The sequence below is a fragment of the Pseudophryne corroboree genome, chromosome 1 (genome assembly GCF_028390025.1).
Source record: "Pseudophryne corroboree isolate aPseCor3 chromosome 1, aPseCor3.hap2, whole genome shotgun sequence".
Lineage (NCBI taxonomy): Eukaryota > Metazoa > Chordata > Amphibia > Anura > Myobatrachidae > Pseudophryne > Pseudophryne corroboree.
Window position 1 is genome coordinate 1,152,367,971 of NC_086444.1, and position 24,749 is coordinate 1,152,392,719.

The 24,749-nt window shown below is 47.8% G+C and overlaps 1 protein-coding gene and 1 long non-coding RNA gene across 2 annotated transcripts in view; both read left to right on the plus strand.

Moving 5' to 3' along the window:
• LOC135002686 (uncharacterized) overlaps positions 1-10,422 on the plus strand; it is a 47,179-nt gene extending 36,757 nt beyond the window's left edge. Inside the window, exons 3-4 of the long non-coding RNA XR_010203917.1 lie at positions 10,166-10,267; positions 10,350-10,422. This is a non-coding gene — a long non-coding RNA (uncharacterized LOC135002686). The remainder of the gene's footprint in view (positions 1-10,165; positions 10,268-10,349) is intronic.
• Positions 10,423-11,727: 1,305 nt separating this feature from the next.
• LOC135002791 (uncharacterized) lies at positions 11,728-18,464 on the plus strand. Its single transcript, XM_063951697.1, has 4 exons — positions 11,728-11,888; positions 11,968-12,158; positions 16,532-17,191; positions 18,326-18,464. The coding sequence occupies exons 1-4, from the start codon at positions 11,747-11,749 to the stop codon at positions 18,335-18,337; spliced, it is 1,005 nt and encodes a 334-aa protein (XP_063807767.1). The 5' UTR covers positions 11,728-11,746; the 3' UTR covers positions 18,338-18,464.
• The last annotated feature ends 6,285 nt before the right edge of the window (positions 18,465-24,749 follow it).

Here is a 24,749-nt window from a genome sequence, read left to right on the forward strand (position 1 = left end):
CCCGAACACCGGTATTCTGACCGGATCCCAAATGAACAACCTGATTTCCGATCATCTAACGAGACAGAGGTCAGGTGTTGGCTTATACCATACTTTCAGTAGACTATTGCCCCATCCACCAGAAATGGGTAGATGTTTACTTACATATAACAGAAGACGCTGTATGTTCACCTTTAGTTTTGTATACTGTATAAGATACTTTTTTTCTTAAAGCTTTCATTCAATTATTATTATTATTATTATTATTATTTGTAATTGCAGTGTAACTGGGAGCCCTGACCAGCCCCACACATGCTCAGTAAAGGGATAAGAAGTTACCTAGGTAGCGTATTGTGCAGTGGCACTTCGCTGCCTCCATGGGAAAACATTGTGATAAATCATGGTGATTAGTTACTTTTATAGATTCAGTAATTAGAGGTTCTTAGTTTTCCGAAATGCTAAGCGATTAGCCTGAGGTTCACCACCCACAGATTGGGCTACTAATAATTAGTGTTCACTCTAGGCTGTTTTAGCAGGGCGCTGCGCCCTGCCCGTTTTTTAAAAGGCAAAACCCGCCCTGCCCCTTTTGCGGCACCCTGCTAGAGCAGCCGCCCACTTTCTGCCCTCCCAGCGTGTAAAGATGGCGTGCGCATGCGCACGGCATCCATTCACGCTATGGGAGAGAGCTGGGGGAAGCCCAGCACCGACGGAGGTGCTGGGCACGCCCCCAACAGTGACGCCGCTGGCAACGGACGCCTCCTACAGCAACTAAAATGACATAAGCATGGCCACCCCCCCTAATTTACATAGCCGTGCCCCCATTTCGGGCGCACACGCGGATGCGCTGCGCACGCGCAAATATGCCCCTGGAGTCTGGCGCCCTGCCCCATTTAATTTCTAGAGGGAACACTAATAATCTTTTCCTTGCAAAGCTACTCTGTACCCCTCACCAGCAAACCGAATATTGGCCCTCATTCCGAGTTGTTCGCAATGAATCATCGCATCGCAAACGGACAGAAATCAACAAAACGCGCATGCGCAAAAGCGGAAATACGCATGCGCATAGTGATACGACACTTGTGCAGAAATACTACAAAGAAAACTGCTCGTTACACAGAAACGAAAACGGGGAGTGGCGAAGGCATGACAGGGGCGCGACTTCGCAATCTGACGACATGGGCGTGAAAGTGGGCGTCTAGTGTGGGAGTATGCAACTAGCAGTAGGCGTGTTTTTGCAGAAATACGTTTTCGATGTTAAATTTAACATAGCAATTCATCGCAATCTTGACGCAGCAGCCGAGTAGGTCTGCAGTTACTCTGCATTTGCGAAGTAGTGTTACAAGTGTGTATGCAATAATTAGCAGTTAATTGGAGATGCCATTCATCTGTTGTCCAATTACTTGCTAAACACTGCTCTGCTGAAGTACTGCAAACAGCAATTGTGTGGACACATTACATGTTTATTCTAAGCACCTATAAATCTGTAACGCTGCCAAATAAGGTTTTAATTGTGAGTCAAGTTTTTGGATAAACATTCATGTTAAGTGCATGTTTTAATGTGTTAAATACTACCAAATGCAAACAAGTGAAATTATTTAAACTCCAAAACTACATCAGCAACATCTAAACTACATAAAATGTGACCTTTGTATATCACAAATATCAGGACCAACATAATGCAGCATACACTTAATTTGTAAGTTAAATAATAATTTTTTTTTTGGTTTCAATATCTGACAATGTTTTAAATTATGTCCTGTTGCCCACAGTAAAACAAAACCTGAGTTGTGACTATTCTTTTAATATGGACATTAAAGTGTGGTGCAAGGCATACCTGTTGCATTTTTAAAGATGCAATGCTTGTATATTTTTTCGGATTGTTCCCTTGTTCCCCAAGTGTCTATATGCTTTGCTAAACTTTCCTGGACTAAGATTAACATAATGCATTTACTTTAATAAAGTACACAAACTTTTTTTTTTTTTTATTACTGCTGTAATAAATTTAGTGATCCAAACAACATGGCTACAGGTGAGTATCACAGGCAAAGATGGACCAAGCAGCAAGCAGATGCCACTGACACAAATGACATAGCAGAACTCAGTACTAGGGAAACTCCATCTTCTGACAAAATAATAATTTAAATGCAAATAAATAATATGGTGTAAACACCCTGCCAGACAAATATATTTTGGGAACTGAGAAAGATTCAGGAGCCAGCACACAAACACAACAATACACAGCACACTAGGAAGAGGAAGATGGCTCTGGTATACAGGAAAAAAAAGCTCACAGGCTACAATATATCTAAACAGAAATAATAAATTTCACTAAGAGGGAGTTAGCCATTCTGGCCACACAAGCCAACTAAAACAAAACATAGAGACAACATGAAAAACATGGGTGCTGCCCATCTGGAGAGACATCACTTTCTTTTTTCCCCCCCGCCTGATGCTGTTCTTCTTGGCTTGGTCTGCGGAGCGACCTTCGTGTGCCCTGCCCAGTGGGATGTTCTTCCTGGGCAGGGGCAGGGGAGGGAGCCGATGTGGCTGGCTCTCTGCCACTGTGGGCAAGGGAGACAGCGATGGCCTGGAGCCCTTGCAAGATGTTATTTGCAAGGTTTTGGAATGAGGAGGCAAGTTGATCTTGTCCCTGCCTGATCTCTGCCAGACCTTGGCAGAGTTGAGCAACACCTTGCTCCACACTGGTTCTGTGCTCAGTGAGCCGGACAGCTATGTGGCTTACCTCCCGGATCATCCTGTCTTGAAAAGCGTTTAGGCTCTCACCATACCTAGCTATTTCAAGCAGGATCTCCGGGATAGCAGAGGGTTGGGTGAGGGGGCCAGTTGGAACCTGGATAGGTGGGATTTGGGGTCCCACACTGCCAGACACACTAGGTCCCTCCACCTCAGCCTCAGCCACATAACCCTCCTGTGACTCTACCTGCTCACCCACCTGTGCTGTTATGTGCAAAGCAAATAGAAGAATGTGTGGAAAAAGAGTACAAAAAAACAATATGAGACTTTTGTAAAATAAACAATTATAAATTACAAATATGTGTGTAAACTTACCTGGCAAGTCATGTTCCGTCAGTATTTCAGGCAGGTCCGTGTCCATATAAGACACCCCTGTCCCCTCCTCATAACTGACACAGTCCATCGCTATCTCCTCCAACTCTGTATACTCCACAGCGACAGATGGTCCGCACCCTGTAGCCCTTGAGGCATTCCACTCCGCAGACCTCTTGCCCTTCAGGCGGGATTTGAAGTCGGCCCAACTACATATATTAGTAAAAATAGGGTCAAGGTATATTTTTACAATAAATTCCAGCTTTAATATATAGGACACATGTTCTGCATTTGGTTGCTATAGACATCATATCTAATATATAGGACACATGTTCTGCATTTGTTTGCTATAGCCAACATCACATGTAACTAGCTTTTTAAGAATACTTTGCACAGATAATGGACTGCCAATAATAAGAATTTACTTACCGATAATTCTATTTCTCGGAGTCCGTAGTGGATGCTGGGGTTCCTGAAAGGACCATGGGGAATAGCGGCTCCGCAGGAGACAGGGCACAAAAAAGTAAAGCTTTACTAGGTCAGGTGGTGTGCACTGGCTCCTCCCCCTATGACCCTCCTCCAGACTCCAGTTAGGTACTGTGCCCGGACGAGCATACACAATAAGGGAGGCATTTTGAATCCCGGGTAAGACTCATACCAGCCACACCAATCACACCGTACAACTTGTGATCTAAACCCAGTTAACAGTATGACAACAGAAAGGGCCTCTTAAAGATGGCTCCTTAACAATAACCCGAATTAGTTAACAATAACTATGTACAAGTATTGCAGATAATCCGCACTTGGGATGGGCGCCCAGCATCCACTACGGACTCCGAGAAATAGAATTATCGGTAAGTAAATTCTTATTTTCTCTATCGTCCTAAGTGGATGCTGGGGTTCCTGAAAGGACCATGGGGATTATACCAAAGCTCCCAAACGGGCGGGAGAGTGCGGATGACTCTGCAGCACCGAATGAGAGAACTCCAGGTCCTCCTTTGCCAGGGTATCAAATTTGTAAAATTTTACAAACGTGTTCTCCCCCGACCACGTAGCTGCTCGGCAGAGTTGTAATGCCGAGACCCCTCGGGCAGCCGCCCAAGATGAGCCCACCTTCCTTGTGGAGTGGGCTTTTACAGTTTTAGGCTGTGGCAGGCCTGCCACAGAATGTGCAAGTTGAATTGTGTTACAAATCCAACGAGCAATCGACTGCTTAGAAGCAGGTGCGCCCAACTTGTTGGGTGCATACAATATAAACAGCGAGTCAGATTTTCTGACTCCAGCCGTCCTTGCAATGTATATTTTTAAGGCTCTGACAACGTCCAACAACTTGGAGTCCTCCAAGTCGCTAGTGGCCGCAGGCACCACAATAGGTTGGTTCAGATGAAATGCTGATACCACTTTAGGGAGAAAATGCGGACGAGTCCGCAGTTCTGCCCTATCCGAATGGAAGATTAGATAAGGACTTTTATAAGATAAAGCCGCCAATTCAGATACTCTCCTGGCAGAGGCCAGGGCTAGTAACATAGTCACTTTCAATGTGAGATATTTCAAATCCACCTTTTTCAATGGTTCAAACCAATGGGATTTGAGGAAATCTAAAACTACATTTAGATCCCACGGTGCCACCGGAGGCACCACAGGAGGCTGTATATGCAGTACTCCCTTGACAAAAGTCTGGACCTCAGGGACAGAGGCCAATTCTTTTTGGAAGAATATTGACAGGGCCGAAATTTGAACCTTAATGGATCCCAATTTGAGACCCATAGATAATCCTGATTGCAGGAAATGTAGGAAACGACCCAGTTGGAATTCCTCCGTCGGAACCCTCCGATCCTCGCACCACGCTACATATTTTCGCCAAATGCGGTGATAATGTTTCACGGTGACTTCCTTCCGTGCCTTAATCAAGGTAGGAATGACTTCTTCTGGAATGCCTTTCCCTTTTAGGATCTGGCGTTCAACCGCCATGCCGTCAAACGCAGCCGCGGTAAGTCTTGAAAAAGACAGGGACCCTGCTGTAGCAGGTCCCTTCTCAGAGGTAGAGGCCACGGTTCGTCCGTGAGCATCTCTTGAAGTTCCGGATACCAAGTCCTTCTCGGCCAATCCGGAACCACTAGTATTGTTCTTACTCTTCTTTGCCGTATGATCTTCAATACCTTTGGTATGAGCGGCAGAGGAGGAAACACATACACTGACTGGTACACCCAAGGAGTTACCAGTGCGTCCACAGCTATTGCCTGTGGATCTCTTGACCTGGCGCAATATTTGTCCAGTTTCTTGTTGAGGCGAGACGCCATCATGTCTACAATTGGTCTTTCCCAACGGTCTATTAACATGTTGAAGACTTCTGGATGTAGACCCCACTCTCCCGGATGAAGATCGTGTCTGCTGAGGAAGTCTGCTTCCCAGTTGTCCACGCCCGGGATGAACACTGCTGACAGTGCTATCACGTGATTCTCCGCCCAGCGAAGAATCTTGGCAGCTTCTGCCATTGCACTCCTGCTTCTTGTGCCGCCCTGCCTGTTTACATGGGCGACCGCCGTGATGTTGTCCGACTGAATCAACACCGGCTTTCCTTGCAGGAGAAGTTCCGCCTGGCTTAGAGCATTGTAGATTGCTCTTAGTTCCAGAATGTTTATGTGAAGAGACTTTTCCAGACTCGTCCATACTCCCTGGAAGTTTCTTCCTTGTGTGACTGCTCCCCAGCCTCTCAGGCTGGCGTCCGTGGTCACCAGGATCCAATCCTGAATGCCGAATCTGCGGCCTTCTAATAGGTGAGCCTTCTGCAACCACCACAGAAGTGACACCCTTGTCTTTGGTGACAGGGTTATTCGCAGGTGCATCTGCAGATGCGACCCTGACCATTTGTCCAACAGATCCCTTTGGAATATTCTTGCATGGAATCTGCCGAATGGAATTGCTTCGTAAGAAGCCACCATTTTTCCCAGGACTCTTGTGCATTGATGTACTGACACTTTTCCTGGTTTTAGGAGGTTCCTGACCAGATCGGATAACTCCTTGGCTTTTTCCTCTGGAAGGAAAACCTTTTTCTGAACCGTGTCCAGAATCATTCCTAGGAACAGCAGACGAGTTGTCGGGATTAAATGGGATTTTGGAATATTCAGAATCCACCCGTGTTGTCTTAGCACCTCTTGAGATAGTGCTAAAGCTGTCTCCAGCTGTTCTCTGGACCTTGCCCTTATTAGGAGATCGTCCAAGTATGGGATAACTAATACGCCTTTTCTTCGAAGAAGAATCATCATCTCGGCCATTACCTTGGTAAAGACCCGAGGCGCCGTGGACAATCCGAACGGCAGCGTCTGAAACTGATAGTGACAGTTTTGAACAATGAACCTGAGGTACCCCTGGTGTGCGGGGTAAATCGGAACGTGTAGATACGCATCCTTGATGTCCAAGGATACCATAAAGTCCCCTTCTTCCAGGTTCGCTATCACTGCTCTGAGTGACTCCATCTTGAACTTGAACTTTTTTATGTAGAGGTTCAAGGACTTCAGATTTAGAATAGGCCTTACCGAGCCATCCGGCTTCGGTACCACAAATAGAGTGGAATAATACCCCTTTCCTTGTTGTAATAGGGGTACTTTGACTATCACCTGCTGAGCGTACAGCTTGTGAATGGCTTCCAACACCCTCTCCCTTTCGGAAGAGACGGTTGGTAAGGCAGACTTCAGGAAACGATGAGGAGGATCCGTCTCTAATTCCAACCTGTACCCCTGAGATATTATCTGCAGGATCCAGGGGTCTACCTGCGAGTGAGCCCACTGCGCGCTGTAATTTTTGAGACGGCCCCCCACTGTCCCCGAGTCCGCTTGAGAGGCCCCAGCGTCATGCTGAGGTTTTTGCAGGAGCCGGGGAGGGCTTCTGTTCCTGGGAAGGAGCTGCCTGTTGGTGTCTCTTCCCTCTTCCTCTGCCTCGTGGCAGGTACGACAAGCCCTTTGCTCTCTTATTTTTGTAGGAGCGAAAAGGCTGCGGTTGAAAGGTCGGTGCCTTTCTCTGTTGGGGAGTGACTTGAGGTAAAAAAGTGGATTTCCCGGCAGTAGCCGTGGCCACCAAGTCTGATAGACCAACTCCAAATAACTCCTCCCCTTTATACGGCAAAACCTCCATGTGACGTTTTGAATCCGCATCGCCTGTCCACTGTCGTGTCCATAAGGCTCTTCTGGCTGAAATGGACATAGCACTCACCCGAGATGCCAGTGTGCAAATATCCCTCTGTGCATCACGCATATAGATAAATGCATCCTTTATTTGTTCTAACGACAGTAAAACATTGTCCCTATCTAGGGTATCAATATTTTCAATCAGGGATTCTGACCAAACTACTCCAGCACTGCACATCCAGGCAGTTGCTATAGCTGGTCGTAGTATAACACCTGCATGTGTGTATATATTCTTTTGAATAACTTCCATCTTTCTATCTGATGGATCCTTAAGTGCGGCCGTCTCAGGAGAGGGTAACGCCACTTGTTTGGATAAGCGTGTGAGCGCCTTGTCCACCTTAGGGGGTGTTTCCCAGCGCGCCCTAACCTCTGGCGGGAAAGGGTATAATGCCAATAACTTTTTTGAAATTATCAACTTTTTATCAGGAGCAACCCACGCTTCATCACACACGTCATTTAATTCTTCTGATTCAGGAAAAACTGTTTGTAGTTTTTTCACACCATACATAATACCCTGTTTTACGGTATCTGTAGTATCAGCTAAATGTAACGTCTCCTTCATTGCCAAAATCATATAACGTGTGGCCCTACTGGAAAATACGTTTGAATTTCTACCGTCGTCACTGGAATCAGTGCCCGTGTCTGGGTCTGTGTCGACCGACTGAGGCAAAGGGCGTTTTACAGCCCCTGACGGTGTTTGAGGCGCCTGGACAGGCATTAATTGATTGTCCGGCCGCCTCATGTCCTCAACTGACTGTTTAAGGGAAGATAAACCATCACGTAATTCCACAAATAAAGGCATCCATTCTGGTGTCGACCCCCTGGGGGGTGACATCTGCATATTTGGCAATTGCTCCGCCTCCACACCAATATCGTCCTCATACATGTCGACACCACGTACCGACACACACCGCAAACTCACAGGGAATGCTCTAATGAAGACAGGACCCACTAGCCCTTTTGGGGAGACAGAGGGAGAGTCTGCCAGCACACACCACAAAGCGCTATATATACAAGGGATATCCTTATATTAAGTGCTCCCTTATAGCTGCTTTAATATATATATATATAGCCATTAATGTGCCCCCCCTCTCTGTTTTACCCTGTTTCTGTAGTGCAGTGCAGGGGAGAGACCTGGGAGCCGTTCTGACCAGCGGAGCTGTGACAGAAAATGGCGCCGTGTGCTGAGGAGATAGGCCCCGCCCCTTTTTCGGCGGGTTCTTCTCCCGCTATTTTTCCAGTCAGGCAGGGGTTAAATATCTCCATATAGCCCCTATGGGCTATATGTGAGGTATTTTTAGCCTTGTATAAGGTTTATATTTGCCTCTCAGAGCGCCCCCCCCAGCGCTCTGCACCCTCAGTGACTGCCCAGTGAAGTGTGCTGAGAGGAAAATGGCGCACAGCTGCAGTGCTGTGCGCTACCTTATGAAGACTGAGGAGTCTTCAGCCGCCGGTTTCCGGACCTCTTCACGCTTCAGCATCTGCAAGGGGGTCGGCGGCGCGGCTCCGGGACCGGACTCCACGGCTGGGCCTGTGTTCGATCCCTCTGGAGCTAATGGTGTCCAGTAGCCAAGCAGCAAATCCACTCTGCATGCAGGTGAGTTTACTACTTTCCCCCTAAGTCCCACGTTGCAGTGATCCTGTTGCCAGCAGGACTCACTGTAAAGAAAAAAAACCTAAACTAAACTTTCTCTAAGCAGCTCTTTAGGAGAGCCACCTAGATTGCACCCTTCTCGTTCGGGCACAAAATCTAACTGGAGTCTGGAGGAGGGTCATAGGGGGAGGAGCCAGTGCACACCACCTGACCTAGTAAAGCTTTACTTTTTTGTGCCCTGTCTCCTGCGGAGCCGCTATTCCCCATGGTCCTTTCAGGAACCCCAGCATCCACTTAGGACGATAGAGAAATACACTTACCATCGTCTAACTTCCTGTGATGTTCGGACTATAGAGCCGACTTCATTCACAGAATGAGTGATGTCCCTCCAGATTCGTTCTTTGGTAGCAGCACCCATGTTTTTTGGCCCTCTATGTATTTTTGACATGGCCTGTGTGACCAAAACACGCAACTCCCTCTTAGTGAATGTGGGCTGCCTTTTTTTTCGCCTTGAAGTAGCCTGTGAGCTTTGAGACTGTTCCTCCTCACCATCTTCCTCGTCACTAGCTGCTTGTGTATGTTGTGGTTGTGTGGCTAATGCTGAATCTCCCTCAGTTTCCTCAGTCTTTCTGTCTGGCAGGGTAACCCCTCCTAACTGCTGTGTTTCAGAAGGTGGAATGTCTCTAGTACTGAGTCCTGCTTCTTCAGAATCCGCAGAGGCGGATTCCAGCATTTGCCGATGCAATGCTATTTGTCTTTGTGCCAATGCCGCCTGCTGCCGCTGCACGCGGTCCATCTCTGCTGCCAAATACTCACGAGTAGCCATGTTGCTAATGACATGTCTGTACGCACAGGTGTGTAGGTATTTATAGCTACGTGCGCAGCGAAAATTCACACAGGTGTAAATTATGCTAATTGTGTGACTGATTGTACTGCTTATTTAAGAGCCTTGTTTGCAGCCTGTGTGAGTGGGTGTATGATGTTACAAAGTGCTGTGTTATCTTTGAAGGTGGTCGGCTTTGTTTCAACTTTGCAGTGAGTAATTTTTGCATTGTCTTGCAGACAGATGTCTGTTTATTCTCTTTAAACATTTTGTATAGCGTAGTGCGTTTTTTTTGCTAAGTTTCTTTTGAGAGTATTCCTACATTAGTCAATTATCAAGCCAAGTATGTATGGTGGTGCAATGGAACTGGGTTTATGTATTTTGGAGGATATCTGTTTGATATTTAAATGGTTTAGTATGCCATAATTTTTTTATATCTTACCTGTACTTTACAGTGTGTTTGTTATATTGTTCACACAGTTTGTTTGATTTATTAGACTCCTTCTGTGTCTCTTGTAGGTGTGTCAGTTTAGGATTTATTATCCAGATTTTCTTTTGGACCGAGTTGGTTGTTTTTTCGTTCAGTTTGCTCCTAAATTAGTCACTTCAGTGATTGACCAGGTAAGAAGCCTATCCCTGTGTGTGTTGCTGTTTGTTATAATTGTCTATATGATATCTTACACTCCTTCTGTGTCTCTTGTAGGTGTGTCATTTTTGGATTTATTATCCAGATTTTCTTTTGGACCGAGTTGGTGTTTTTTTCGTTCAGTTTGCTCCTAAATTAGTCACTTCAGTGATTGACCAGGTAAGTAGCCTATCCCTGTGTGTGTTGCTGTTTGTTATAATTGTCTATATGATATCTTACACTCCTTCTGTGTCTCTTGTAGGTGTGTCATTTTTGGATTTATTATCCAGATTTTCTTTTGGACCGAGTTGGTGGTTTTTTCATTCAGTTTGCTCCTAAATTAGTCACTTCAGTGATTGACCAGGTAAGTAGCCTATCCCTGTGTGTCCTGGAGTGTGTTTGTAGCAAGTGTGTATCTTATTTTTGATTGGCCATTTCTCTATCTAGTAGGTGTTATTTCTTGGTTTACAAAGCTTTTACTTTGGACAAAGTCGTCCGGATTTTTGCTGTATTAGCTACTAAAGGCCCCACTTTTTTATCTAAAAGGTTTTTTTAAGTAACAAACTAAGTTACATTATTCATACTTAGTTGTTTGAATATATATTGTGTCAGTTATTATATGGGTATGTTTTAAATCTCAAATACTTTTTGATTTGTGATGTTAACCTATGTTTGTAATAATTAGCTAAATTTTTGTTTTTGTTTTTTTCCCAATTTTGTGTTTTGGACCCGTATTTTGTTATTGAGGAAATGGAGTATGCTCCTGCAGTAAGTTAACACCCATACACTTTGTCTTTGATTATGGCTGACAATGTTTTTGTTTTTTTATTTTTTTTTAAAATTATTCTTACCTTCATTTTAAGTTGGTGATGTCCGTTCATGTGGCAGCTGAAGCCCTCCCACCCCAACCCACGGAACCACTCCCACCCCAACCGCTGCAAGCCCTCCAACCGCAACCGGCTCCTCATCATCCAAGGCAACGGAGGCGTGCTAGGCCACCAATTTTCCGTACCCGTGTCCTCCTTTTTGGGATGCCTGATGATGTGGTTGTGCGCAGATACAGGCTGCCACCTCATCTAATCCTAGACACTCTCTCCATAATAGAGAGTGATCTAGAACAATCCATTAGGTATCCTACAGCAATACCAGCATTGACACAATTCCTTGCTGTGTTACATTTTGTGGCCACTGGTACATACCAGCATGTTGTTGGCGACCTGGTTGGCATGTCGCAGGGCCAGTTCAGTAAGGTCCTGCGGCATGTCAGCCAGGCTTTTATTAAGCGCGTTAAGTAATTTATTGCTATGCCTTTGGATGTTGGGGCCCTAGATGTGGTGAAGTGGCAATTTGAGGAAGGTGGTAGTTGCTTCCCACATGTTATTGGGGTTGTGGATGGCACACATGTAGCTATTGTACCACCAAGACATAATGAAGAAATTTATAGAAACAGGAAACTGTTTCATTCTCTGAATGTAATGGTTGTTTGTGGGCCATCCCTCCAGATCCTGTCCCTGAATGCTAAGTTCCCGGGGAACTCCCATGATGCCCATGTCATTAGACAATCAGGGATATGGCACAGATTAAGATCGATGGAAGGTGAAGACATGTGGTTATTGGGTGAGTGTTTTTTTTTTAAAACTTACAATAATATTGTAAAATTTTAGATTATAATTTTTTTTTTCTTCTCATCAAACAGAAGGCCGTGGATATCCTTGCACCCCCTGGCTCATGACTCCTTACAGTAAGCCCAGGCCAGGACCACAGACGGCATTTAACTCCGCGCTTACTGCCACTAGACAGCTGGTGGAGCGCACAATTGGTGTTCTTAAAGGGCGCTTTAGTGTGCTCCACCGCACTGGTGGCGACATCATGTATTCGCCGGAGATGGTAAGTAAAATTGTGGTCCTGTGCGCTATTCTACATAACATCGCTGTAAGGAGTCGCGTTGAGCTTCCTCACACAGAGGAATTGCCAGATGAGGAGCCAGGGGTTGGGCGGAGAGTCGGTGGGGGGAGTGTTTCCCGAGGGGAAACAAAGTAAGGGCACGCATTGTGCGCGAATATTTCAGGTATATTTTTTTTAAATTAATTTTTACAAATAAACTCAAAGTCACTGTCTGTTTATGTTCATTTTGCTCTGGTGTCATTTAGGTAGTTATTGTAAGCTCATTGTGTAATTGTTTTTGTGTGTGTGAATATATTATTAGTTGTTTCTGTAAATATTCTAACATGTTAACCTTACAATGTTTTTATTCTTTGGTTTTTTTTTTACGTTGCTAAATTGTTGTAATAACATTTTTTTTTATTTTCAAATCCTGTTTTCCAAAACTAAAAAAATACATATGATACTAAGGGGTATATGCAATTGCGGTCGAATTCCCGAAATTGTCGAATTTCTGGACTTTTTCGACCAAAAAAAAAATCGCCAATGCAATTCAGTGCTTTCCGTCAAAAAAACGGACTTTAAAAATTCGACTTTTTGAAATTCGACTTTTGTCAAATTCGACTTTTCTGCAATGATACAAGTGCTGCAATTCGACCAAAGTGTATTCAATTCAAGTTTGGAAATTCGACAACAGTGCTTTTAGACAGTAAATTCGTCATTTTCAATCCGCCACACTTTGGAGGGTGAAAACAATAAAAAAAAATTAAAACATGTTTTTTTTTGGTGGTTTTTTTTTTGGTAATAGCATATCTATTTATATTAGAAGGGATTAGGTACTTGGTTTGTCTTTTTTGGAGGCACAAGTATTATTTATATATTTTTAAAAATATATATATATATATTTTTTTTTTATAGCTGGAACGGTAAAATCAAGGAAAAAAATGGCGTGGGGTCCCCCCTCCAAAGCATAACCAGCCTCGGGCTCTTCGAGCTGGTCCTGGTTCTAAAAATGCAGGGAAAAAATTTGACAGGGGATCCCCCGTATTTTTAAAACCAGCACCGGGCTCTGCGCCTGGTGCAAAAAATACGGGGGACAAAAAGAGTAGGGGTCCCCCGTATTTTTTACACCAGCATCGGGCTCCACTAGCTGGACAGATAATGCCACAGCCGGGGGTCACTTTTATACAGCGCCCTGCGGCCGTGGCATTAAATATCCAACTAGTCACCCCTGGCCGGGGTCCCCTTGGGGAGTGGGGACCCCTTCAATCAAGGGGTCCCACCCCAGCCACCCAAGGGCCAGGGGTGAAGCCCGAGGCTGTCCCCCCCATCCAAGGGCTGCGGATAAGAGGCTGATAGCCTTGAGAAAAATGTCAGAATATTGTTTTTTCCAGTAGTACTACAAGTCCCAGCAAGCCTCCCCCGCAAGCTGGTACTTGGAGAACCACAAGTACCAGCATGCGGGAGAAAAACGGGCCCGCTGGTACCTGTAGTACTACTGGAAAAAAAATACCCAAATAAAAACAGGACACACACACCGTGACAAGTACAACTTTATTACATACTGCCGACACACACATACTTACCTATGTTGACACGCCGACTGCCACAGTCTCCGACGATCCGAGGGTACCTGTTAAAAAATTATACTCACCTTCCAGCGTCCAGAGATAAATCCATGTCCAGAGTATAATCCAGGTACTTGGCAAAATAACAAAACTCAAAAACCCGTGCCAGCGGACTGAAAGGGGTCCCATGTTGACACATGAGACCCCTTTCCCCGAATGCAGAGACCTCTACGTGACAGCTGTCACTGAAAGGTCTCTTCAGCCAATCAGCGAGTGCAACGTCCTTGCACTCTGCTGATTGGCTCTGCGCGTCTGAGCTCAGACAGCGCATCGCAAAGCCTCTCCATTATATTCAATGGTGGGAACCTTTCGGTTAGCGGTGGGGTCACCCGCCGGTCAGCGGCTGACCGCGGGTAACCCCCCCGCTGACTGCAAAGTTCCCACCATTGAAATAATGGAGAGAGCTGTGCGATGCGCTGTCACAGCACAGACAGCGCACAGCCAATCAGGTGAGCGCCACGTAGTAGCGCTTCCTGATTGGCTGAAGGGACCTCAGTGACAGGAGTCACGTGGTGTCCCGGCATTCGTGGAAAGGGGTCTCATGTGTCAACATGGGACCCCTTTCAGTCCGTTGGTACGGGTGTGCGTGTTTTTATTTTGCCAAGTACGAGGATTTGATCTCTGGACGTGGATTTATCTCTGGACACTGGCAGGTGAGTATAATTTTTTTCACAGGTACCCTCGGATCGTCAGAGACTGTGCCAGTCGGCGTGTCAACATAGGTAAGTATGTGTGTGTCGGCGGTGTGTAATAAAGTTGTACTTGTCACGGTGTGTGTCTCCTGTTTTTATTTGGGTATTTTTTTTTCAGTAGTACTACAGGTACCAGCGGGCCCGTTTTTCTCCCGCATGCTGGTACTTGTGGTTCTCCAAGTACCAGCTTGCGGGGGAGGCTTGCTGGGACTTGTAGTACTACTGGAAAAAACAATATTCTGTCATTTTACTCAAGGCTATCAGCCTCCCATCCGCAGCCTTTGGATGGGGGGGACAGCCTCGGGCTTCACCCCTGGCCCTTGGGTGGCTGGGGGGGGGACCCCTTGATTGAAGGGGTCCCCACTCCCCCAGGGTACCCCGGCCAGGGGTGACTAGTTGGATATTTAATGCCACGGCCGCAGGGCGCTGTATAAAAGTGACCCCCGGCTGTGGCATTATCTGTCCAGCTAGTGGAGCCCGATGCTGGTGTATAAAATACGGGGGGACCCCTACTCTTTTTGTCCCCCGTATTTTTTGCACCAGCATCAGGCGCAGAGCCCGGTGCTGGTTTTAAAAATACGGGGGATCCCCTGTCAATTTTGTCCCCGCATTTTTAGAACCAGGACCAGCTCGAAGAGCCCGAGGCTGGTTATGCTTTGGAGGGGGGACCCCACGCCATTTTTTTCCGGGTTTTTCCCGTTTTTACCCGTTTTTTTAATTCGCGGCAAAATCCGGCAAATCGGCCGTTTTTCGCCCGCGGGAATGTCGAATCCGTTTTTCATTGAATATGGTGAATTCCGGCAGCCACCTGCCGGAATTCACCTGTCGAATTGTGTCGAATTAAAAAACTGCGATAATTTGCAGCGATTCGCCGTTAATTGCATATACCCCTAAATGTGGAAAAATTTCTGACTGTGCAGCTGATTGTTCATACAAAATGTGGTGAGTACACAGATTGACTCAAAAATTAGAGTAAAAGTGTGTGTGTGTGTGTGTGTGTGTGTGTGTGTGTGTGTGTGTGTGTGTGTGTGTGTGTGTGGAGTTGTGAGAATAGGTTAGTTTATTATCATGCTCTTCCGCGACTGCGAATTTCCGCTATAGCGAACTAACCCCTCTGCTCTACACAGCACTGCAGACAGCAATAAAGTTTAGTCAATGCACACATCAATAAAGTTTATTTAGATGACAGCATAGATTTTACACCAATCACATGCCAACACACACTATAAATATATGCCCAAATAAGGAAAACGCCATTGCCATGATGCGTGCTGCACCGTTCACCCGGAGTGAGCTCCGCGTGTTGGTGGCGGTGATGGACCGTTGCGTAGGCCGCGTAGGGCGCTTTGTCCCAAATCGGGTAAAGCGCCAGGCCTACGCGGAGGTCCGCCACCTACTGAGGACCCGCGTCCGCAGCAGGCGGACCATCATTCAGTTAGAGAGGAGATGGAGTGATCTCCGCAGGCGGACGCCGGAACTGTTGGCGGAGCTCCGCCAGCAAATCCGGCAACTGCGTGGACGCAGTAAGTAAAATACATTACATAACAGAGATTATTAGCATAAACTGTGCAAATTTACACTAAGTAATATTATTAGCATAAACTTTGAAAATTTTCACTAAGTGATAGTGTCTAAATTGCCACACTGACTGAACTAGTTTAATAAATATGACAGTGTGTATGGTTAGGGCAAGCAGTACTGACTGTAGCAGAGTGATTTAAAACAAGTGCATGTTGTTGTACAGAATTGCTACACAGGCTGAAAACTGTACCAAATAACTTGCTCAGTGGTGGAAATTTAATAAGGTGGGTTGATTTTAGATCTGGTGATGTTGCCTATACCAATCAATATGAGTCAATCGAATAGATTCTGTAATGAGCTTCACAAATGTTATGTATAATCAGATTGGTTGCTATGGAGAACATCACCAGATTACAAATTAGCCAAACAAAATAATGTTAGCCCTGTGTCTTTTACATGGGACAGAACAGTGTAATAGACAAATGGTGTTTATTAAATTTGTCATGCTAAAACAAATATAAAACATATGTCATTCTAGGACCACTACAACGGCAAGCTGCTGCAGGGAGGCCAGACCAGTCCCCTTCTCAGCACCCCTCCCCTTCACAGTCCCCCTCCTCTTCCCAGTCCCCCTCCCCTTCACAGTCCACCTCCTCTTCCCAGTCCCCCTCCCCTTCACAGTCCCCCTCCTCTTCCCAGTCCCCCTCCCCTTCACAGTCCCCTTCTCAGTCCACCTCCCCTTCTCCTCAGGCCCCCTCTCCTTCTCAGGCCCCCTCTCCTTCTCAGCCCCCTTCTCCATCTCAGGCCCCCTCTCCTTCTTAGCCCCCTTCTCCTTCTCAGGCCCCCTCTCCTTCTCAGCCCCCTTCTCCTTCTCAGGCCCCTTCTCAGCCCCCCTCCCCTTCTGTCGCAAAATCCCCTTCTCCTTCCCAGTCCCCCTCTCTGGCCCCCTCCCCCTCTGTTGCCCAAACACCCTCTCCGCCCCCCTCCCCCTCTCAATCAGACCCACCCTCTGAAAGCAGGTCCCCAATCCCTCCTCCTTCCCCAATCCCTCCTCCTTCCCCAATCCAGCCCCCTTCCTTCATCCAGCTTCCTTCCCCCATCCAGCCGCCTTCCCCCATCCAGCCGCCTTCCCCACCCAGTGAATGGGCCGAAGAAGCCCCTGCGGATATTCCAGGGAGTCCGCATGTGGAAGATGAGAGTAAGTTTTAAAACATTTAAAATGTATTGGTTACCTACTTACACTTACAATTACAAAACATGCAGTGTTGTACTGTGGGCAATCTTGGCCCAAGGAAAAATGTTTGTGTTTTTCTGCATGGTCTAGATTTTGCTTTAACATTTATGTGAGTATCATTAGATGTACAGTGTCTATGTGTGCAATGTTTGGTCTGTCCACTCTAGGTCGACACTCATTAGGTCGACAGGGTTGCCAGGACAACAGGGTTTATATGTGCTAGGTTGTCAGTGAAACAGTTAGACCTGAGTGGAGTTTAGTATGTTGTTGGTCTTTTACACTTGTGCCTGGGTATTCATAATATTTGCACTTTCAATTCGCATGCTTCACTTTGTTAGCCAGCCTAACGACACAATGATTTGTGCTTTGAAAGTTACACTCACAAAATGCTTATTTGATTTATCAAAACCTGTTTGACCTTATTTAGTAAGGCAGGCTTTCAGGGAGTGTGGGCATGCTAGGATATGTTGTCCTTCTGAAGATGTTGATATGCAGTGTGATGATGCAGGGCCAACCCCAAAATAGATAAGTTGGCTTCACTCCAGATGTGAATGAATGCCAACATGGTGTTACATTTACTAAGATGGTAGTTCTCTTTAAGATGGGATGTTGCCCATAGCAACCAATAAGATTATACTTGTAATTATTTTGACCCCTTCTACAAGATAATATGTAGAATTTGATTGGTTGCTATGGTCAACGTCCCATCTTAAATAGAACTCCCATAGTAGTAAATGTACCCCATGGTGTGGTACACTTTAAAAAAACAAAACAAAACATTGCTGAGCAGGCTTGTGTGTTGTTCTGCTACTGTTTTATCCTTAAAACAGCCATGATGTAGTCACTTTGACATTAAAGCAGGCCTGTCCAAACTGCGGCCCTCCAGCTGTTGAGAAACTACATATCCCAGCATGCCCTGACACAGCTTTTGCATTCTCTGACCCCAAAACTGTGTCAAGGCATGCTGGTATATGTAGTTTCACAACAGCTGGAGGTCCGCAGTTTGGACATGCCTGCATTAAAGTGTGCTTTGTGCCTTGCTTGTATAATAGGTAATGTGAGTAAGTTAGTAATGTTTATGTTGCCTCTTAATTTCAGATGTTGCAGTAGGAGATCCCACCACTTTTGCGGCCATTCTGGCCGACATGAGGAAAAATCTAGAAGCCTTGCTGGCTAATGTGGCCCAGTTGGAAAAATTGTCATAATTTTTATTTTCAAACATTTTATTTTTTCAGTTTTGCAAAAAAAAACAAAAAAACAAAACAAAATAAAAACTAGATATTTCAAGTTAAGCGGGTGTTGTGTTTATTAATGCAATAAAGGAACAGCAGATTGCCTAGCAGAAATTGATTACCTTAAACATTTCACACATCTAACGTAAGATTTAAAAAAAAAAAAAAGTTAGGAGGTTATTGTCTAAATAAACATGTAAACACCTTCATTCACAAACTAAACATCTACACAAAAAAACAAAAACACACAAAAATAGACCAGGCACATTTAAAACATCTATATTTATAATTTAAACATTTAAATGTTGATGGCCAATTATGCCTACAAAATGTTCTTCAGGTATTTTTTGTAGACTTAATTGGTCATGAACAGTCTCATTCATTACACTAATTGGATTCGTAATTGAGGAGGGCTTGTGGACTTTAAATTGAAAGGTGTAATTTCACTTAATAGAAAAAAAAAACCATTGTTGTGCGTTTTTCCGCAAAAGTGTGCACTTTTAAGAAAAATGTGTAAATCTACGAAAACTTAGTATTTTTACGATGAGGTTTGTGTTAATGCGATGGTTTCGCATTGCTGCGACGTCATTTAGCGTACGCCCACTTTGTGTAATACTGCGTACGAATTAGCAAAAATACGTTGGGGCGGATATTCGCAATTTTGCAACAGGTTCGCAATTTTGCACATACTGTGTGCGAACGAAAAAAATAGCGAACAACTCGGAATGACCACCATTGTGCATGTTTTAATATCCACAACACCAGAATAATGAGGTGTTTCTAGTAAACTGAATTCCGAGGCATAGTGGCTGATTTATTGAAGTCATATTAAAATAGATATTGAACTGGCACATAAAAAAGCAATATGACTAATGAAGGCAAAAGGCAGGAAATTAATAAATCCAGGCATTTTATTGAAATATCTATTCTTTGCTTTTGCTGTAATCTGTGTCTGACCATAGATTAAAAGCAAGCACAGCTGGTAACCGTAAGACTCAGCTTGGTCACACTCTAAGGAAACAGCTCTGTCTGGCTGCTAATAAAAGACCATTGAGTTCCTATCAGGTGCGTAAGTTCATACCAGGAATCCGGAGCAAATACTGTATCTGTCTCTCAAACCCCAGCCCTGAATCCAGTCCCCCATCTGTCTATCCAGTCAGACCCCCATCTGTCTATCCAGTCAGACCCCCTTCTGTCTCTCCAACCAGCCCTCTACTGTCTCTCCAGCCATTTCCTTTCTGTCTCACCAACCAGCCCCCTTCTGTCTTTACAGCCAGCTCCCTTCTGCATCACCAGCCAGCCCCTCTTCTCTCTCACCAGTCAGCCAGCTCTCTTCTGTCTCATCAGCCATCCCCCACTTCTATATCACCATTCAGCCCCCCTCTGTCTCTCCAGCCAGCTCCCCTTCTGTCTCACTAGCCAGCCCCCTTCTGTTTCTCTTGCCAGCCCCCTTTCTGTCTCATTAGCCAACCCCCTTCTGTTTCTCTTGCCAGCCCCCTTTCTGTCTCATCAGCAACCCCCCATCTGTCTCACCAGCCAGACCCCTTCTGTCTCATCGGCCAGACCCCTTTCCTTCTCTCCAGCCAGCTCCCCTTACGTGTCTCCAGCCATCTCCCTTTTATCTCTCCAGCCAGGCCCCTTCTGTCTCACCAGCCAGCCCCCTTTTGGATCTCCAGCTAGCCTCCTGTCTCTCTAGCCAGCCCACTTCTGTCTCTCCAGCCATCTCCCTTCTGTCTCTCCAGCTAGCCTCCTTCTGTCTCTCTAACCAACACCCACTTCTGTCTCTTCAGCCTGCCCCCTTATTTCTCACCAGTCAGCCCCCTTCTGTCTCTCTAGTCAGATACCTTTCTGTCTCACTGGCCAGCCCCCTTCTGTTTCTCTTGCCAGCCCCCTTTCTGTCTCACTAGCCAGCCCCCTTCTGTTTCTCTTGCCAGCCCCCTTTCTGTCTCATCGGCACCCCCCATCTGTCTCACCAGCCAGCCCCCCTTCTGTCTCATCGGCCAGACCCCTTTCCTTATCTCCAGCCAGCCCCCCTTACGTGTCTCCAGCCATCTCCCTTCTGTCTCTCCAGCCAGCCCCCTTCTGTCTCACCAGCCAGCCCAATTTGGATCTCCAGCTAGCCTCCTTCTGTCTCTCTAGCCAGCCCACTTCTGTCTCTCCATCCAGCTCCCTTCTGTCTCTCCAGCTAGCCTCCTTCTGTCTCTCTAGCCAACACCCATTTCTGTCTCTCCAGCCAGCCCCCTTATTTCTCACCAGTCAGCCCCCTTCTGTCCCTCTAGTCACATCCCTTCTGTCTTATCAGCCAGCCCCTTTCTCTCTCTCCAGCAAGCCCATCATTCTGTCTCTCCAGATCCCTTCTGTCTCATCAGCCAGCCCCCTTATGTCTCTCCAGCCAACCCCCTTCTGTCTCTCCAGCCAGCCCCCTTCTGTCTCTCCAGCCAGCCCCTTTCTATCTCACCAGCCAGCCCCCTTCTGTCTCACTAGCCAGCCCCTTCTGTTTCTCTTGCCAGACCCCTTTCTGTCTCACTAGCCAGCCCCCGTCTGTTTCTCTTGCCAGCCCCATTTCTGTCTCATTGGCAACCCCCCATCTGTCTCCCCAGCCAGCCCCCCTTCTGTCTCATCGGCTAGACCCCTTTCCTTCTCTCCAGCCAGCCCTTCTTACGTGTCTCCAGCCATCTCCCTTCTGTCTTTCCAGCCAGCCCCCTTCTGTCTCACCAGCCAGCCCCCTTCTGTCTCTCCAGCCATCTCCCTTCTGTCTCTCCAGCCAGCCCCCTTCTGTCTCATCGGCCAGACCCCTTTCCTTCTCTCCAGCCAGCTCCCCTTACGTGTCTCCAGCCATCTCCCTTTTGTCTCTCCAGCCAGCCCCCTTCTGTCTCACCAGCCAGCCCCCTTTTGGATCTCCAGCTAGCCTCCTGTCTCTCTAGCCAGCCCACTTCTGTCTCTCCAGCCATCTCCCCTCTGTCTCTCCAGCTAGCCTCCTTCTGTCTCTCTAACCAACACCCAATTCTGTCTCTCCAGCCAGCCCCCTTATTTCTCACCAGTCAGCCCCCTTCTGTCTCTCTAGTCAGATCCCTTTCTGTCTCACTAGCCAGCCTCCTTCTGTTTCTCTTGCCAGCCCCCTTTCTGTCTCATCGGCAACCACCCATCTGTCTCACCAGCCAGCCCTCCTTCTGTCTCATCGGCAAGACCCCTTTCCTTCTCTCCAGTCAGCCCCCCTTATGTGTCTCCAGCCATCTCCCTTCTGTCTCTCCAGCCAGCCCCCTTTTGGATCTCCAGCTAGCCTCCTTCTGTCTCTCTAGCCAGCCCACTTCTGTCTCTCCAGCCAGCCCCCTTATTTCTCACCAGCCAGCCCCCTTCTGTCTCTCCAGCCATCTCCCTTCTGTCTCTCCAGCCAGCCCCCTTCTGTCTCACCAGCCAGCCCCCTTTTGGATCTCCAGCTAGCCTCCTTCTGTCTCTCTAGCCAGCCCACTTCTGTCTCTCCAGCCAGCCTCCTTATTTCTCACCAGCCAGCCCCCTTCTGTCTCACCAAGCAGCCCCCTTCTGTCTTTACAGCCAGCCCCCTTCTGCATCACCAGCCAGCCCCTCTTCTGTCTCACCAGTCAGCCAGCTCTCTTCTGTCTCACCAGCCATCCCCCACTTCTATATCACCATTCAGCCCCCTCTGTCTAACCAGCCAGCTCCCCTTCTGTCACTAGCCAGCCCCCTTCTGTTTCTCTTGCCAGCCCCCTTTCTGTCTCACTAGCCAGCCCCCTTCTGTTTCTCTTGCCAGCCCCCTTTCTGTCTCATCGGCAACCCCCCATCTGTCTCACCAGCCAGCCCCCCTTCTGTCTCATCGGCCAGACCCCTTTCCTTCTCTCCAGCCAGCTCCCCTTATGTGTCTCCAGCCATCTCCCTTTTGTCTCTCCTGCCAGCCCCCTTCTGTCTCACCAGCCAGCCCCCTTTTGGATCTCCAGCTAGCCTCCTTCTCTCTCTCTAGCCAGCCCACTTCTGTCTCTCCAGCCAGCTCCCTTCTGTCTCTCCAGCTAGCCTCCTTCTGTCTCTCTAGCCAACACCCATTTCTGTCTCTCCAGCCAGCCCCCTTATTTCTCACCAGTCAGCCCCCTTCTGTCCCTCTAGTCAGATCCCTTTTGTCTTATCAGCCAACCCCTTTCTGTCTCTCCAGCAAGCCCATCATTCTGTCTCTCCAGACCCCTTCTGTCTCATCAGCCAGCCCCCTTATGTCTCTCCAGCCAACCCCCTTATGTCTCTCCAGCCAGCCCCCTTCTGTCTCTCCAGCCAGCCCCCTTCTGTCTCTCCAGCCAACCCCTTTCTATCTCACCAGCCAGCCCCCTTCGGTCTCACTAGCCAGCCCCTTCTGTTTCTCTTGCCAGACCCCTTTCTGTCTCACTAGCCAGCCCCCTTCTGTTTCTCTTGCCAACCCCCTTTCTGTCTTATTGGCAACCCCCCATCTGTCTCACCAGCCAGCCCCCCTTCTGTCTTATAGGCCAGACCCCTTTCCTTCTCTCCAGCCAGCCCCCCTTACGTGTCTCCAGCCATCTCCCTTCTGTCTTTCCAGCCAGCCCCCTTCTGTCTCTCCAGCCATCTCCCTCCTGTCTCTCCAGCCAGCCCCCTTCTGTCTCACCAGCCAGCCCCCTTTTGGATCTCCAGCTAGCCTCCTTCTGTCTCTCTAGCCAGCCCACTTCTATCTCTCCAGCAAGCCCCCTTATTTCTCACCAGCCAGCCCCCTTCTGTCTCTCCAGCCATCTCCCTTCTGTCTCTCCAGCCAGCCCCCTTCTGTCTCACCAGCCAGCTCCCTTTTGAATCTCCAGCTAGCCTCCTTCTGTCTCTCTAGCCAGCCCACTTCTGTCTCTCCAGCCAGCCCCCTTATTTCTCACCAGCCAGCCCCCTTCTGTCTCTCCAGCCATCTCCCTTCTGTCTCTCCAGCCAGCCCCCTTCTGTCTCACCAGCCAGCACCCTTTTGGATCTCCAGCTAACCTCCTGTCTCTCTAGCCAGCCCACCTCTGTCTCTCCAGCCAGCCTCCTTATTTCTCACCAGCCAGCCCCCTTCTGTCTCACCAACCAGCCCCCTTCTGTCTTTACAGCCAGCTCCCTTCTGCATCACCAGCCAGCCCCTCTTCTCTCTCACCAGTCAGCCAGCTCTCTTCTGTCTCACCAGCCATCCCCCACTTCTATATCACCATTCAGCCCCCCTCTGTCTCACCAGCCAGCTCCCCTTCTGTCTCACTAGCCAGCCCCCTTCTGTTCTCTTGCCAGCCCCCTTTCTGTCTCACTAGCCAGCCCCCTTCTGTTTCTCTTGACAGCCCCCTTTCTGTCTCATCGGCAACCCCCCATCTGTCTCACCAGCCAGACCCCTTCTGTCTCATCGGCCAGACCCCTTTCCTTCGCTCCAGCCAGCTCCCCTTATGTGTCTCCAGCCATCTCCCTTCTGTCTCTCCAGCCAGCCCCCTTCTGTCTCACCAGCCAGCCCCCTTTTGGATCTCCAGCTAGCCTCCTGTCTCTCTAGCCAGCCCACCTCTGTCTCTCCAGCCATCTCCCTTCTGTCTCTCCAGCTAGCCTCCTTCTGTCTCTCTAACCAACACCCATTTCTGTCTCTCCAGCCAGCCACCTTATTTCTCACCAGTCAGCCCCCTTCTGTCTCTCTAGTCAGATCCCTTTCTCTCTCACTAGCCAGCCCCCTTCTGTTTCTCTTGCCAGCCCCCTTTCTGTCTCATCGGCAACCACCCATCTGTCTCACCAGCCAGCCCCCCTTCTGTCTCATCGGCCAGACCCCTTTCCTTCTCTCCAGTCAGCCCCCCTTATGTGTCTCCAGCCATCTCCCTTCTGTCTCTCCAGCCAGCCCCCTTCTGTCTCACCATACAGCCCCCTTTTGGATCTCCAGCTAGCCTCCTTCTGTCTCTCTAGCCAGCCCACTTCTGTCTCTCCAGCCAGCCCCCTTATTTCTCACCAGCCAGCCCCCTTCTGTCTCTCCAGCCATCTCCCTTCTGTCTCTCCAGCCAGCCCCCTTCTGTCTCACCAGCCAGCCCCCTTTTGGATCTCCAGCTAGCCTCCTTCTGTCTCTCCAGCCAGCCCCCTTATTTCTCACCAGCCAGCCCCCTTATTTCTCACCAGCCAGCCCCCTTCTGTCTCTCCAGCCATCTCCCTTCTGTCTCTCCAGCCAGCCCCCTTCTGTCTCACCAGCCAGCCCCCTTTTGGATCTCCAGCTAGCCTCCTTCTGTCTCTCTTGCCAGCCCCCCTTCTGTCTCTCCAGCCAGCCTCCTTATTTCTCACCAGCCAGCCCCCTTCTGTCTCAC